Source organism: Tasmannia lanceolata, unplaced genomic scaffold (assembly GCF_043159265.1).
Source record: "Tasmannia lanceolata isolate RefF3 unplaced genomic scaffold, GAP_Taslan_0.1 ptg000016l, whole genome shotgun sequence".
NCBI classification, from domain to species: Eukaryota; Viridiplantae; Streptophyta; class Magnoliopsida; order Canellales; family Winteraceae; genus Tasmannia; species Tasmannia lanceolata.
In genome coordinates, this window is record NW_027518693.1 from 7,243,217 (window position 1) to 7,260,928 (window position 17,712).

General features: G+C 39.1%; 1 protein-coding gene across 2 annotated transcripts; it reads right to left on the reverse strand.

The window, feature by feature from the left end:
- Positions 1-211: 211 nt before the first annotated feature.
- Positions 212-16,695, reverse strand: LOC143848643 (transcription factor TGA1-like). Of its 2 annotated transcripts, none has more exons than XM_077357638.1 (9): positions 16,534-16,695; positions 14,218-14,386; positions 14,041-14,115; positions 10,302-10,361; positions 10,120-10,197; positions 9,452-9,518; positions 5,195-5,466; positions 2,112-2,348; positions 212-776 (listed from the first exon to the last, which is right to left on the reverse strand). In XM_077357638.1, the coding sequence occupies exons 2-9, from the start codon at positions 14,374-14,376 to the stop codon at positions 624-626; spliced, it is 1,101 nt and encodes a 366-aa protein (XP_077213753.1). In that variant the 5' UTR covers positions 14,377-14,386; positions 16,534-16,695; the 3' UTR covers positions 212-623. The 2 variants fall into 2 exon arrangements, with proteins under 2 accessions (XP_077213753.1, XP_077213752.1); XM_077357637.1 differs by lacking the exon at positions 16,534-16,695 and adding an exon at positions 16,359-16,520.
- Between the last annotated feature and the right edge of the window lie 1,017 nt (positions 16,696-17,712).

Sequence of the window (17,712 nt, forward strand, 5' to 3'; positions counted from 1 at the left end):
TGGTGATACACAAATTGCCAATTGTATTTCACACCTAAGCTAGCTAAGTCGTGTACTTTTATTAGTTCTGGTATGAACTAAAGATGATGTTAACCCACTTATCTACAAATCCAATCTATTGAATGCAAAAAAAATACTAAAAAAGATGTTAAGCCACTCATTATCTGCCCATCCTTCAGAACTTCACTCTCTTATAAAGATAAAAACCATATGCAGGTAAAACCCTTACTATAAATATGATTATAACTTATAAGATTAAATCCCATACAATACTAACATTTTACAGGGGAAGTTTACCAGTCCACTAATCCATCAAGGCTACATTTGCATTGCATCAACATAACATTATGCAGCAACAGATCATAATATACAACATGCATTTCAGATGACAAAACTCCTCTTGTGTATGGTCGATGAGGCTTCCTAAGGATTATTTACACTGTTGTGTCGATCACCAGAAGCCGCTTCAAAAATGTCAGCAGCCTAAATATACTCTGTAGATACTGATGAACATTACCAAGGGACCTCCAAATTTGATAAACTAAGAGCACTTCCTTGCTATTGAGGTATGATCTTTAGCCAGTGGTCACATCTCAGAGGTTTTAAAGCTTTGCTTGTTTCAATTATGCGGGTTCACGAGGGCGAGCAGACCAGAGTGAGCTTAGGGCTCGAAGGCGCTGGATATAATCGCCTAGGGCTAGCAGGCCTCGAGCTGCTTGACGGGTTGTTAAAATGCGGTACATCTGCTGCAATGTCTCCTGGCGAAGGTGATCAGCCTGTTTGGAGAGTAAGCATTTGGAATTAGCAACATAAGCATTCTTAGTTAGAAAAAGAAGTGTTAGCATCTGAAAACAACTATTACGTCAATCAAGAGAAGTCAAAAGCTAATCAAGAGTACAGATATTAGGGAAGATCAGTAAACTATTGTTTTTGACATAAAAGCAAGCAACTGTGTGTGTGTGTGTTTATCAGCTAAGGATGTCAATTTTGGCTCGGGCTCGGAGGCTCGCTCGAGCTCGGCTCGAATCCTTAACGAGCCTAGCCGAGCCGGCTCACCAGGCTCGTTAAGCTTAACGAGCCGAGCCTAATTTAGGCCAGGCTCGGCTCGTTAAGGCTCGTTAAGAATTTAATATATTTAAATATATATATTATATATATTAATTTATACATTAAAAGGGTTGTCCAGGGAGTGAAAGGGGGGGGCAAAATATGTCACTTCATTTTTGGAACCCCATTTGTTACTAGGACCACCCCCCATAGTGTAAAAAAAGTAGTCAAATTACACTAGTAGGGCTGTCCAGGGAAGATGAGGGGTGTGAACATAATATAACCCGAGCTCGGTAAGGCTCGCGAGCCTGGCTGAGCCTGACCGAGCCGAGCCTAGCCCGATGGTTCGAGCCCGAGCCGAGCCGAGCCTGGCCAAGCTCGGCTCGGCTCGTTTACACCCCTAGTATCAGCACAACCATGTTTTAATAATTGCACAAACTCAGCTTTTTCAAGTGCACAAAGTCACAAACCCAGCTGTCAAAGGTTATTACAGCTACCAAAAAGCTCTGACAAGCCAATTAAAAAAGAAAAGACATGCTGAATTAGTGCAATTATTAAAACATGGTTGTGCTGATATCAATTCCCTTAGAAAATTATTGGAAAACAAAAATTACATGTGGCAGAGCACCCCAATAATGAAAATACTTATTTTTTCACTGTTAATGGAACAAACAGGATATGTAAACTGCATGAAGTGACTGTCAAGAATGAACCACATTGGATAGCTAGAGCATGAATTCAGAAATAATCTATCTATCTATAATATATACTAAGTACATAACTTCCCATTTGCCATTTGCCTTTTCCAAGAAAAAATTTTCCTGGAAAATATTTTCGCCTACACCATGTTTGATGGGGTAGGGCCCACCGTCTCTACCCAAATGGCTAATGTTATTGATGAGGTGGGGTCCACCGTCCCTACCTAAACCTATGCATTTTACTAGAGCCCACCATTTTACACCTCATGTTTTGATGGCGTGGGCCCTTCATTTTACATCCATGCATGGCATGGAACTGAATACTAGTATATATAGACTACTTGATGAGGGAAAATGATGTCTTACCTGGTTCACAAAGCTTATAAGAGCCTCCAACTTTCCCATTGCTGTCGCCATCTGTTCCATATAATTTGTTACACCTGACGCACCTAAAGGATCAGCTGCCAGGGTCTCGGCCAGAGTCTGCTGTAATTTATCCATCCCTTGAGAAAGCGCATCTTCAGCTTGCTGAGATGATTGTTGAAGGTTACAGACAGACATTAGTTGTTGATCCGTCAAGGGATCAAGCTGTGGAGCGAGAACCTGTAAACACCATAAAGAAAAGACCAAATAAGCAGTCATATTTTTTATGAAAGGAAGACCACTTGAGTTTGAGCCTCTAGCTCAACGGTAAGGCTTAGTTCTTAGTTCTTTGACCCAGAGGTCGGGGGTTCGATCCCAGCTTATCCACCAAAAAAAAGGAAAGAAAGGAAGACCACTTTTCCATTAAAAAATACAATATGTATTTTGACAGAGTCCCATTACTTAATATTTCAACTAGTTTACTTGGATTATTGGACAAGGATTTCTTTTTCTTGACATGCGGCACATATTTCTGCATGTGAGACCCACACCAATAGATAGACCCCAACATGGATGGCTCACGATCTAAACATCGCACCGATAAGTGAGATCCAACTCATCCGATCAATGGCTAACTACTGTCAGCTGCTGGTATCCATGCCTTGATTGGACATGTAGCGTCTTACTATTTGGTGATATTTTGAGCCATGGAGCATCCATGGTGGGCCACATCTAGTGCCACTAGCTAAAATTGGACCATAGTATTGTATACAATTAAATTTTTCTATATAAGGAATTAGGAAATATTGCCACTTCTCTATTACCAACATCTAGGCACCGAGAGCCTCCAACGATTTAAAATAAAGATGAAATTCACATCCATATGAAAACTTGAAAAACACCAAGTATCCCACTATAACAATAATAAAATAAAATCAAGCGTGATTATTAAGCTTTCTTCACAAATTCACCTAAAAAGAATTACAAATCCAACCATAGAAACAACAGGAAATAATACGCAATAAATAACACTACTTCTCTACCACTTTGATGGAAACCAGATGCCCGTTTTGACTAGCAGGGAACTGAGAACCGAATTCTAGTTCTACCCAAAAAAAAAAAAAAACCTTCAAAGTGGCTGATTGAATATGATAAAGCTACACCAAACAACAGAACATGTAGCATGAATGCTAAGTGTTGAGTCCCCTAAACCATCTACCTTCAAACCTCTAGACATTGGCCATATACCAAAATAATGTAAGAGTGCTGAGATCCTTCAATCAAATCTGTTTCTCGACACCATGTTCGGTTTCTATGATGACTCAGTTACTGACTTATTGTGTCTTGTGTCAACAATGACATCTACATTCAAACAATATAATGCTTTTTTTAATGGTTACAAACAATATAATGTAAAACAACAAACACAAACAACAGGATGATGAATCTTTCTTTTCTTCCATGCAGTCTCATTAAATTTCCACGAGGGAAGTATTTCAAAATCCATAGGCTCAAGAAGTTTATCATCATAATTGGGAAACAGATGAACCGCTCTGAGAATAACCATTTTGACAAGTCGATTGAGTGCTAGTGAAGACTGTATTCTCGAATACACCTAAATGCAGAGCTAAAAGATACAGCCAAAAAGCCAAAAAGCCATACCGCTGCCCTTGCTAACTAATAAGCGTAAGGGGCCACTCTCACACCCTTCTTAATAAGTTAATATAGTTGTTTCTTGGATGGCTTAGATGCATGTTTTCAAAGATACTTCCTTCATCTGAATGCATTGTATGTCCCACAGGCCTCCTGCCCTCCTTCCTCACCTTAACTTAAATGAAAGTAGAGTCGTGGCCGCTCTCTGCTCCTGCTTGCTTACTTTCCGATGCAAGCATTCGGTTAAAGCAAACCATTCCAAGTGCTCCTATATAGAACCGGAGTCATGGCAGTTGACTTTCTGTCTACAGAATTAGGGCTCAAGGAACCCACCCAACTTATCGTTAAGATGGTTACATCAATTACCCTAATTCGGTAAATAGAAAGGTATAAAAGGCATCTCACAAGTTAGACCAAATCAAAATAGCAATAAAAAATATAGTGTGATAGGTGGTGGCATATCGTCAAGATTTAATCCCTCCTATTCTAGTCATAAGAAATTCTGACTTCATGGGAATAAGGAAAGCATTTCGCATGCCCATATGCAGAACCATCACATCTTAGGGCTCAATGACTATGTCTTGTAGATGCTACCCACACGAGCCTGTAAGTTATAATGTTCATCATCATCATTCAATTTATTTTTACACTTGAAAATTATTTGTAACCAACTATATTCTTTCCTTCATATCTGGGAACTAGATCCCAAGTTGCATTTTAATTCAAAGCTTCCATTTCTCCCCAAAAGATTCACCAATCCCTAATCATCTAATGGCTTTTCCAGATTATTGTTGCAGCACCTGCCTTACTTGGCCAAGAAAAAAGTGATGCTCCATAAAGAAGTCCTCACAGGGAGTGAATCTCTCTGGATTTAAAAGACTAATGAAAAAAGCAATATTTGTCATGGCCAACAAAGAGTTAGTGGAACCTAAATTCTTAGTTGCAGTTGCAGGAAACTTCCACCCAAGGTCCATTCCCTCTTCCGAACCTCATCGTAGGCACTCCCACTTCTTGAATTATTTTTGTACTGCCACTAGTCCGCTCACACATCCGAATCCAGTCCACTTGGTATACCATGTGTGCTACAACGGCCCACAGAAATGTGACAGTTCTCAACAAAACTAAAAATGACTGAAAGCCCCCTCAAAGACAATGAAGAATAGAATAATTACAAAAGGAAAAGCACATATGGTAAACAAGAAAATATAGCAGCTGATAACCAGAGAACAAATAGTAAAATGAAATGAATCCTTGAACAAAAGACTATATGTAGACCAGGAGCACATTAAACTAAGCAGTGACCACTAACAGTTGTATCAGGTGCTAAATAAGTCCAACGTACATAGAATACATGCAAAACAAGTAAACATTATTGCCATTCAAAAAATAAACAAGTAAATTATAGTCCAAATGCCAAAACTGAATTGTATCACCTTAAGAAGCTCTGAAGGGCGAAATCCTCCAATCCACAGAAAAAAACGTTCGGCAGCTGTTTTCCACATGCCAGACATCAAATAGAAGACATCAGACTTTGCAGCAATAGATTTCATACGGAAAAGATCGTCGTAGTGGCTCATGCTACTTTCTACAAGTATACGAAGCTCTATATCAGTTACACGAGCTTGCAAAGCATTTCTGAGATCACAAGTATATTTATTTTGCTCTTCAACCCAGTGCCCATACTCCATCTCAAATGTCGCAATCCCTGCAAGATCCATTAAGGGTCTCAGAACACAAGTAGAGGACAAAACATGAAAACAATTTGATGATACCACATTAAAATTTACAAGCAAATAGGTTTTTTTTTTTTTTTTTTTGAATAGTACAAGCAAAGAAGGCGAGCCTTGGCGCAAAGGTCAGGTTGCTCCATTGTGACCTGGTGGTCATGGGTTCGAGTCACGGAAACAGCCTCTCTTCAAAGCAAGGGTAAGGCTGCGTACATCTAGCCCTCCCCACACCCCGCAATGTCGGGAGCTTCGTGCACTGGGCCGCCCTTTTTTTAGTAGAAGCAAATAGGTATTGCAGACAATAAAAGATGAATACTGACTATCCTAAGAAGGTGATGTTTCTGCTAGATAAAAAATACAAAATGTGCATTTTACCCTTCATGGACTTTTTTTTTTTTGACTGGTGAGATTTCATTAAAAAAGACCAAGATGGCCCGTCATGGTCTTGTTATTCTGCTACTTTAGGATATTGTAAATCCAAAAGTGAAAAGCTTCATAGATAGAACTATACAGGAGAGAATGGAGACGAATGTAGCTGGTGGGAAAAGGCTACATTTCTTTTGGTCGGAGAGTCACCTTGACCCAAGCTATCTGATGTTCCCACTTATTTCATGTCTCTATTCAATATGAGTAAGGAGATAGCCAAAGAAAGAGTCACTTCAAAGGGATTCTTGTGAGAAGGGAAGAAGAAGGGACATGCTCAAGCACCTTTTAAATTAAATTTCCATGTTCAAGGCCAAAGTAGGAGGGGGTTTAGGGTTGGGTAATACAATCTTTTGGAATAATTTTCCACAGAAGTGGTTGTAGCGGTTTGTAGAGGAGAAGGCGGAGATTTAGAGGAGAGTAATGAATGCGTTTTTATTTGGGGTTAGGTTTATGGGTGAGGGAGAGTGGGTCATTTTCTGGGGAGACTTGTTGGTTAGGAGTCATCCTCTTTGATAAGTGCATCTTCGATCATCCACAGGAACAAAATCTCTCTCTCTCTCTTTTTTTTTTTTTGAATGGTACCATAGGAACAAAATCAGTTTTTTTTTGGTTAGGGAGTCATCCACACGAACAAAATCTTACTATTTAAAAACTCCACGATTCAATTGACAACTCGCCTGAGTTGACTCTGTTTTACCTTGCTCAAGTTCTCATCCAATTCCTTTGCCCTTTGCATTGAGGATGGAGAATCCGTTAATCACCTTTTCATCCATTGTAAGATGGCCAGAGAAGTTTGGAGTAGCGTTTTGCAGAGGTTTGGTATCTCTTGGGTCATCCTTGTGGATATTATGCAGGCGATGGAGTGTTGGTTTTTTTCTCCATGGAGGAAAGGAAAAATCTTAAGGCACATCTCCTTTTTAGTGGTTATCTGGCTATTATGGAAGCAAAGGAATGCAAGAATCGTCAAGGGGGTAGCGAAAAATGCCTCATTCCTATCTACAAAGGTGATGGCTCTCACCGTGTTTGGGGCAAATCTCTTCCAAGTTTTAACTTCATTTCCGCCTTTGATATGTGGAAGGGTTGGAGGGAAGTGTGTTCAAGTGCCGAATTCTCTATCCCGATTATCCAAGTCTGGGATCTATCCCGATTATCCAAGTCTGGGAGCCTCCAGAATCGAGAATCCTCAAGCTTAATTTCAATGGTTCTAGCCTTGGCAACCCAGGACCGGCCGGCATTAGGGGAATTCTATGAGATGAAAATGGTGGGGTGAGGTGGGCTTTTGTGGAGCCTATTGGTGTCGCCGATTCTAGCGAGGCAGAAGTGCGAGCGGTCCATCAAGGTATCAAATTCTTAAAGGGCGTAGATCTAAATCGAATAGTGGTGGAGGGTGATTCTCTCAATGTCATTAGATGGCTTTCTGGTTCGCATCCCTTTCCTTGGCATTTTGCGGATTTTCTCAATAAGATTTTTCACATTGTGAGCTCCTCTTCAATCTCCTTTCGCCACATAAGGAGATCGGGCAATGGTGAGGCGGATAAGTTAGCTAAAAGTGGTGTTCACTTTGGATCCCTTGAACAATTTGACTTTCTCCCTTTGTGATCCTATTTGGTCTCTTTTTTGAACATTGTATCTTCTCTTCTATTTGTATTCTTTGACCATCTTGGTCCCATTAATGAAATTTTTGACCATTCAAAAAACAAAATCCAATTCCAAGTGTTGTTCCACCAAGTCAATTAGAATTCCATTGACAAACCCGAGTTAATGAAAATTGATCCCGTCAAGCATTGGCTCGCCTAAGTCAACTACCCTTTTACCTTAGCTGAGTTCTCGTCCAAGTTTGAGTTTTGAAGCATAGCAAAATCTTCATGATATGAACGAATGTTGTTTCAGAATCTAATAGGTAACCTTTTGTTAATCAATTGATAATGGTATGTACACTAGATTTACCATGTCTAAGTGATGGGTGCATCCTCAATCATCAATATTCACGAAATTCGATGGCCTAAATGAACGAGGCTATGAAATTCATAGAATACTAATCAGTGCTTAAAAATGCGGAACACGGACAAGAAAAATCCTTGTCAACTCGGCGCGGATGCGGCCAAAAACGCAGTTGACGCAGTCATAACTCGGGAGAGTCAAAGGAGTTTTTATTGACTCTACAGGGCAAAATGCGGACGCGGATGTGTGCGACGCGGACCGCGGCCAAGAAAAATCCTTGTCGGCTAGGGGGAGTTCCTTGCCGCGTCAAGGAGTTTTTAAACGCTGGTACTAATCCATCAATCATTAATAGCCACATCAAAAAAGATGCTTAGTGAACTAGGGAAAGGAGTTTGGCATGATGCGAAGATAATAAACATCTCAACCAGAATGTTAGCTTCGGCCCATAATACGTCACTAAACATAAGGGATCCTTCTCTCGAGAGGGTGCTTGAAAAATGTGTTTAAACGTCACATCAAACTCACTCAGGCAAGATATCTAATAAGACCAGTTCATTGAGCAAGTTTTTCGGAAGCTATATAAAGGTTATCCGGATAAAGATTCTAGTAAAGTTTGCTTCAAAATAATTTGCTGGTATTCCATTAGAGAGGCCTCTTCTATTACGTATGTCCAAATAGAACCGTAATATCAAGGAGCCGACACGTAGAGTTACAGAGGAAATAAGAGAGAATACAGTCACTCAATGTGTGGACTGAATAAGTGGCATGGGCTATAAAATCAAATAAAAGAATCATAGCCAAATCATTCGATAACCTCATTTACTTCTTAGGCTCTTTTCTACGGCATTGCAATAAAGAGATATTTAGGTCATGGGTATTAAGTCAAGGTACTGTATCTCAAGTCTCAACACACAAAGTATAAGTATATTCCAGAATAAATTCTGAATGGCAAAATCAATTTAAAGATTGATTAAAGAAGCAACCATTCAAAAGCTTCCATAAATGTTTTTTAAACTTCAATCTCTCTCTTTTTTTTTAATGGTTAAACTTCAATCTATCTTCTCTTGATTATTGGCAGAACTTTGGAATATTAAAGCGGAATGAGACAGCAACTAGCTTAAAATTGAACAGTTCCAACAGACAATATTCACTTGACTGTCATGCAATAAAAAGCTCCAAAGAATCACAATAAATTAAGGCAAGAATCAGTCATAGTTTCTATATAATTCAAAGACACTTTTCCTTATGGATTAAATTGAACAGTTAATATTTAATAAAAGGTAATACAGCTTGACTGTCATACAATAAAAAGCTCCCAAGAATCACAATAAATTAAGGCAAGAATCAGTCATAGTTTCTTTATAATTCAAAGACACTTTTCCATATGGATTAAATTGAACGGTTAATATTTAATAAAAGGTAATACAGCATTTGCTTGATTGTCATGAAATAATACATTACCAATAATCCCAATAAATAAAGAAAGAATTAGTCATAGTTTCGTTATCTTTCAAAAGATATCTTTCCAAATAGATTGAAGCTCAATATAATCAATAATGAAGACCAAAGTAAATGCTAGCATATCAAATAGTACACCTGAATTAACAGTTCCAGGTAACCCAAGGTGACTTGAATCTCCTGAATTTCCACCTATGAATACACCCTGCAGCTAGGCATGCATGCCCCATTAGATACAAGAAGCAATATATATATATATATATATATATATATATATATATATATATATATATATATATATATGTATGTATGTGGGGAAAGTGATTGTGAGCGGCCCCTCATATAAGCTTATATGAGGTGACCGCTAAAAACATGGTGGGCCCACATTTTTGGGGTGATCCGAACCGGTCATTTGATAGGCCCTGACTTAGATAGGGGTTGCCCAAAAAATCAGCTACATAGGATCATCCCAACCCTTCAAACTGTGGAGGTGAAAGAGGGGAAAATGAGCGGGTATAAATTTGCCCACTTACCCGTCCATTTCCCCCCTCTTTCACCTCCACAGTACGAAGGGTTGGGATGATTCTTTGGAGCTGATTTTTTGGGCACCCCTTATCTACGTCAGGGCCTATCAACTGACCGGCTCGGATCACCCCAAAAATGTGGGCCCGCCATATTTTTAGCGGTCACCTCATATAAGCTTATATGAGGGGCCGCTCACAATCACTTTCCCCTATATATATATATATATATATATATATATATATAGTTCATTTTCTTGATTTGTGAAATACTACACCAAGCACCTGTTGTCTAGATCGCTCAAGCTCCTGTTCTATTTGTGACAGCTTTAATCTACTTGACTCTAGCTGCTGAACATAGGCCTATAAAATGAAGCATAGGTATCAGGATAATTTGTTTAATGTCAATACTGAGAAATAGCTAATACTGTCACATATTTGTTGGTGCAGACTTCATATTGGAGTACCTTTTTCCGCAAACGACTTTTTCGGGCAGCCTCACGATTTTGTGCAAGACGTCTTAATACCTGTGTATAAAAGTGTACAATTAATGGGGGAACCTTGAAATTAGAATTGATTTTTTTCCAAAGGAAATCACAGGAATGTTCCTACCACATGATCGATAACCAAGTTTTTTTTTTTTGATGGGTAAGCTGGGGTTTAGCGGGGACCCCTACCGATTTATTAGATAAAGAGAAAGATAGTACCATAAAAGCATAAAACCAACCCTAACTCGGAACATGCGAGAGAGGGAAAAACCAAGGCGCGGCACATATGAGCGACAAACACTAAGCCTAAGAGCTCAAAATGCTCAATATGCTCAATACTTGTAAATTAAATAATCAGCTAGTTTGGAAGGGGTATGTTGGGCTCTTTGTGAGCGTTTTGGCCAACCTTTCTTGCGAACTACCTGCCATGATTCCTTTGGTTCCTCTACTTCTGGAGTCTCTTCTTCACCGCTATCCTCATGCTCAACTGGAATCAAGTGGACTTGATTAAGTTCATCCGCCCATGATACATTCTTTTTTGAAGATTCTTTGGGACCTTTTGTGTTTGTTTGGTCGCCCTCTTTTTCTGAGGAGGCTTCTAATGAAGAAACCTCTCCAGGGTCAGAGAAGTCCTCTGATCCGGAGTCCTCTTCACTCTCTTCTTCATGTTGATAATCATCTTCATCACTGGGGCTCGGATGAGTCCACTTTGTTTCTGCTGGAGCAGAACATTCCTCCTCCTCCTGATCCAGTTGATCAAGGAGGCTGAAAGGATTGGAGGTTGCATTACTGCTATCGGCACGCGTGGATCCTAGGTAAACAGGAATGCTTTTATCCTTTTCACAAGGAATAGGCAGAGACTCATCAGGGATGACTTCTGTGGTCTTTTTCTTTTGGGTCCAAACTTGTCTAATATGGTTTGTTGCTAGTTTAGAGACAGGGGAAATAGAGCATCTTTCCGTTGACTGACTGAAGTCTTTGCAAGTTTTACAAGGAGCTGGTTTCCAGTCACATTCAACAGCCCGATAAACCGATCCAGAGGAAGTATCAATCCGAATACAGTTAGGTAGCTCTCTATCAGCCTTAACTTCCACACAAACCTTCGCATAACTCAATCGGGTGTCCTCAGCCGTAGTGGAATCCATATAGAAAGGGCGACCGATAAGGCTAGCAATCCTGCTAAGGCAGTAGTTGGACCAAAATTTTAAATGGAGACCAGGGAAACGAACCCAAATTGGGATGGTTGAGAGTTTCAGCCTCTCCAAGGCACAGTCCGGGGCCATTTCTGCAAGATTAAAGGCCTACCTCCGTAGGTGTTGGAAGATGACTCAAGCACATGTATACAATCTTCCTCTTTGATGAATTTAAAAAGAAAGAAATTGTTGGCAAGAGCAAACATCTGGAATTCTCCTTTGAGATTCCACTTTTTCTGAAGATGGTTCTTGAAGGCAACATAATAAGGCTTCTTTCCCATGAGGTAACCAACTAGGCTATGAGTCCATTTTTCTTTTGTTTCCTCAAGATCCTTGTCAGGTATCAGAGTGGCCAACTCGCCATCCTCAGGGATATCTTGCTCGAAATGTTGGAGATCGTAATCTACGTTGGGCTTCTTTGGTTTAGCAAAAAGATTGGTCCAGCCTCCAAAAGGTTGGGGGACTTGCTTGATCGCAACAGGCTCCTTCACAATGGGGGAGGTGGGAGGAGCTGCATGCTTGGAAGGAGAGGGCTGCCGAAGATTTGAAATTTCAATGTCTAGGCAGGATTCCACAGAAGTTTGGCTCTGTTTGAATGTTGACTTAACAGGGGCTGGGCGGGGTTCCTCGAAATTAGGTTGATAACTTGAGTTAAGAGGAACAATCCTATGGCCTCGATTTGCAGTGCTAATGAATTCAAATTTTCCAGCTTGTGCTAGGCGGGAGTTAATATCCGGGGTAGTACTCAAGGAACTAAAGTCTTCTTGGGGATTTATCACTATCAAATACGCTGGGGGGCTAAGGAAGGCGGTCTTTTGAATTTCAAAGGAACAGCTAGCTGTAAGTTCCAAAGGAGAGCTGGGAAAGGTAGGCTTTTTGGCTTCAGAGGTATAGCTAGCTGTCAGAGCTGATGGGTCAGGTACTAGGGTGGTGGCTGTAGGGACAGACTTTTCTCTTGCTAAGATTGTATAGGTATCTATCTTTGCACTAGGTTTACAATTTCTGGTCATCGTTTCCATCTCATCCTCATCCCCGGCAGCCATTGTTTCTTGTAAAAGAAGGTCAAAGGATGGAGGAGGGGGAGTGGAAGGAGTATCCAGAGGGCAGGCTTTCTATAGGGCTTGCTTCTTCTGTTGTTGCTTCTTTTTCTTTCCAGTGGAACCAGCAGGAGAAGTGGAGGATTTAAGACTGAGGGGAGAGGTGGTTTGATCCTCATCTCCAGCAGGGCTTTGACCAGGGTCCCGTGGTTTAGGGGTCTCCATCTGCAAGGAAAAATAAGGAACTAGGAAAGCTTGATCGCTGAGAGCTGTTTTGGGTCAAACTTGAAGAGTGGAAATGTTACTCCAACACCCACAAGGCCACAACATTCATGAACCAAACATTTCACTCACTCAGCTCTCACGCCCTTTCCCCTTTCCAGCGAACCCTTCCGCGTGTCTCATTATCCAAAACAGCGAACCCTTTCCAGCCATAATCGATAACCATGTTAGTCGTACATGCTGGCTCAATATTGTTTAGGCGAGAACCAAATGAAGGGTGCAAAAGAGATAATTGAAATCACATGCATTTCAGTGGACGAATTTCATTTTTAATCTCTATCCTTTTGGAAAAGAGATACTGTGGTGGGAGTGATACAAACCACTTGAAAGATTAAAGAAGCTACATCAGACTATGCCCAACCTAGAACTAATGAAAAATGCTAGGAAACATCTTATTATTCGATTCCAAAGCAGCATTAACTTCATTTCATAATAAGCATACGGAAATAATGACAAAACTACAACAGATGGATGTCAGTTCGAGACATTCTAGAAAAGCCCCGGCTTCCTCATTTCTATTATCAAGTTTTAAATTTTGGCCGCCGAAATCCGAAATTTCGGATTTCGATGAGGACCGAAACTGAAACGTTCCGAAATCGAAAGTGCAGAAATTTACCGAAATTTCGGCTCAAAAAACGGACATTTCAAGCTCGTCTACCGAATTTCGGCCGAGATTTCGGGATTTCGGCTAAAATTTCGGTTTTGGTGAGGACAGAAATTACCCCCGAAACGGAAATTTAAAACCTTGTCTATTACCATTGAATGATAACAGTTATAACAGATGGATGTTGTTAATTCTACAAATTCATAGATGTTTCCCTGCTCTCTCATTCCAGATCTCATTAGGCCGAAGAACAGTCATTTCCATCGATAAAATAAGAGGATCGCAAAAGCTTTAGGACATATTCCAAGTAATATAAACTGATGCCATAAAAGACAAAGAGGTACATGCTCCAAAGTTGACTTGAAAGGAATAAAAAGGAAGAAATTAACATGAGTGCATAGCCTACAAAAAGCAGTTTAAGACGGGTATTGTAGAATGTAAAACATAAGCCTTGGTCAAAATTTTTGAAGAAAATGTTTAATTAACAGAAAATTGCAGGCTCCGGCTAATACTACATTTAAACAAAAGACTGAAAGAGCATGCAATTTATATTCTTTTTGGAGGAAAAGAAAAAGAACGCCTTGCCAAAGTAATATGTTTACCTTATCACCATGTTTGTTTGTCTCCTGTTCGAACTTTTGTGAAGGTACTAGTGTCCCATGAGAACCATCTTCAGACTAGACAAGTATTATTAGCTAAGTAAGGCATAGCATAACAGCTGGAATAATACAACCCCTACTTCCTATAATCAAGATAGAATAAAGATCAAGAAATCACACCCTGTTGTCAAGCTTTGTCTCGGCCTCCACAATTGTCGAGGCACCTGTGTTTGGACTACTACTAGATTTAAAGGGTTCTCCCCACATGCTTATCTGGTGGGTAGGTTCATATATGCCCATTCTTCTTGAGGTGGACAATTGAGTTGATGGAGAGCTCATACTCTACGGCCTGCAAGAGAATGAACTTGCATATTATCTACAGCAATGTGCAATTGCAATTGCAATAAATACGAAAGCATGAAAAATGGGTATGAAGAAGATAATATTATCAGAGAAATTAAATTTGACATGGCTAAGCATAAAATATTGACAGAATTCAGAGCAAAAACGACAAAAGACTTTGTGGTAGATAAAATATCAACTATAATTATTTCCAAGAAGATGCTCATTATTGGGAAAATATCAACTATGATTTTTTCTTTCATTGTCCTGGCTACTAAGCTCTCTAAAACTCCAAGAAATTAGCTTCATTCACAAATTCAATTGTCTACTCATTCCTTTAACCAAATATGAATTATCTTCTTCAAATTACCTCCATTCTATATCTGGGCAATTGGTTTTATATGAAACTGACTTGTTCCACACTAGAATGTGTCCAAAAGATGAATCCAATGATGGAATGCAACAACATCAAAAGGTTAATTCAAAGTGATGGTTTGGGGTTACAAATACTTCCATAATTCAAAATTGCATGTTATGAAATACATATAGGTGGACAGCAAGAACTACTTACACTAACAAGTCACAATTTAGCAGAAAAATTTTCTTCTCATATGAAAAACTAATTATTTGACTCCGGAACTTGATCATGTAGAACATTACAGTTCATGGCACGTGCTATCCATTTCAAATTTCTATTAATTTTTAAAGGTGGTCTATGTTAAAGTATACGGAAAATCGCAGCTTCAAGGATGACATTCCAAAGCCTAATAATAGAACCCCTAACCATTTATGTGTGTGGAATGGAATCATATTTATGGCCTCATGGCCCATACCATTGCGACTCTGCACCATATCACTAGGCATGAGGCTCAACAACCAATGAAAAAAAAAAGGCTAAATAGAAAATGAAGGACAGTAAAAGAGCAATGCCAACATAAAAAACAAAGGACAAGGCCCCTATACAAACATGAAAAATTACCAAATGAACAGAAGTAAAGTAACTGAATTGCTATAGACAACTTGTTTCATCCAATCCTATCATTTACAGGGTAGTCATTCATCAACCACCGAATCTGCTTCTCGTTGCACAAAAGAAACCCGACCCATCCCAAAAATAAACATGAGTACTAATCACATTCTGAGAATCCCTTCATTCATAAAGAAGTACATAGGTGTATTAAAAAGACCCGGAGACACTCACTAGAAGCTCTGCTTCCACTTCACAGCATCAATAACCAAGTGGAGCTGGCATATAAGCTTATCGAATGCATTGACCAACCCATCTAACCCCATCTACACCAAGATTATCTCTGATGCTCCCATCAAAGTTGATATTCCAAATACCAACACAAGGAGTCAAAGTGCCCAGAAAAATCACTATTTCCATGAAAGCAAGACAGAGAGAGAAAGAGTAACCACACAGACACTTCAGAAAAAGAAAAATATGACATGCCTTCATGAAAAAACACTATTTCCATGAAAAGATCCAGCAGAATTATACCTTCATTTTGGAATAACTTGAATCAAGCTTTTACTATAAATTTTGATGCTACAATAGCTCACTCTATTATACAAACCATGCCGAATTTCAAAGCACCTTAATTACATAATCATACAAAAAAAAAGAAAAAGAAATATCAACTCAACTAGCTTAATCATAAACCATATCAATTCACTTCTTTCCAATCAGTAAAAGACGTAATCACAACTTGAAAACAAAATTCATCGTAAAGTAAGGTCGAAAAATCTGCCTCGAATCATAACCAAGAAAATTAGTACCAGATTGAATATCTCGTTCCATTTCTTAAAGAAATCACATAAAATAACCATAATCCACTAATAATCACCAATAAACTTCACAGAACAAACTGCATATTTAATCATAAACAAATTTTCAAAACAAAAAACAACAACAGAGCCAAAAATCAGATGATCAGATGAATTCAAACAAGTGAAAGTACGGAATTCAAAGAACAAACCCTAAAATCCAGGCTTCGAATTACTAGAAATAGTAGTCCTGCTCAAAAACCCTAACCCTCATCAAACTCCACTCACTCTCTCTCTCTCTCTCTCTCTCTCTCTCTCTCTCTCTTCAAAGAATCCAACCACTTAAAAAACCGAGGAAAAAAAAACAAATGAAATTCTCACACCTACCTTTTTATGTTCCGCTACAGTCAATGGTCAATTTTCCACTAATTCTCTCTTTGAAAATGCGCACCACAACAGCTTCCTCTTAACCTACTCACCCTGTAAGTCGTTAACCTACACCCCGCATACCATCTCCTCACGATCCCGGGAGTGAAAGAGTGATAAGTGTCCATTTTTTAGTGGGGTTTTTTGCTAATTGATTTAAGATGTGATTTTCAGTCTACTGATATTGGCACTACAATGTTTTGATAATTACACTAGCTCATCTGGTCTTTTTTTATTTAAACGGTTGTCAAAGGTTAATACAGCTCCCACAAAAACTCTCAAAAGCTGATTATAAATAAAAAGACAAGCTGAGTTTGTGCAAGTATCAAACCATGGTAGTGCCAATATCAGTAACCGATTTTTAAAATTTTTTCTTTTTCTTTTTGTACTTGATTCTGACCGGCACCAATTTTTTTATATTATTTAATTGGATATTTTAGATTATCTTGGCATTATTGTGATGTTATTTTACACGTCAGCTTATGTGTCAGGCCTCAGCAAAAGTCCAACAATAATGTTATTTGTCTCCTTCGCAGGGTGATGCCTGTGAGTTTCTGCACCGAATGCTAACCTGCGCTTGCCTGCGCAATCCAACGCATCAGCTGCTCCTACGAAGATATGTAAACAAAAAAATTGGGGGATTGATTTGCCACGCGCAAATTTTGGCACTTCCACCCATGTTAGTTTCTTCTAAATGGAAGTGCTACCCATGGTTTGAAATTTCGGTTTCGGTACCTGTTTCGGATCTAGCCGAAACCGAAATTTCAAAATTTCGGCCGAAATCCTGCGAAACAAGTAAACTATTATTTTATTGGATATAAAATTTCAGCCAAAATTTCAGTAATTTCGACTGAAATTTCAAAATTTTGGCCAAAATCCGGCGAAACAAGGAAACTACTATTTTATTGGATATAAAATTTCGGCCAAAATTTCAATAATTTAGGTCGAAATTTCGGTAAAATATTAAATTAATTAAAAAAAAGATTTTTGAGTGAAATTTCAGAAAATTCCGAAATTTCGGCCGAAATAAAATACCATTTCGGATTTCATTGATTTCGGTGTTGGTCTCCACCGAAATTTCAGATTTCGGTCGAAATTTAAAACCACGGTGCTACCCTGAAAATGAAAGGAGGACAACTC

Coding starts and splice junctions, on each gene's coding strand:
- LOC143848643 (XM_077357638.1), bottom strand. CDS start 14,376: ATGAGCTCTCCATCAACTCAATTGTCCACCTCAAGAAGAATGGGCATA. Junction 9,519..10,119: donor TTGAGCGATCTAGACAACAG/GTGCTTGGTGTA, acceptor GCCTAGCTGCAG/GGTGTATTCATAGGTGGAAA. Junction 2,349..5,194: donor GCCCTTCAGAGCTTCTTAAG/GTGATACAATTC, acceptor TGGTGTTTACAG/GTTCTCGCTCCACAGCTTGA.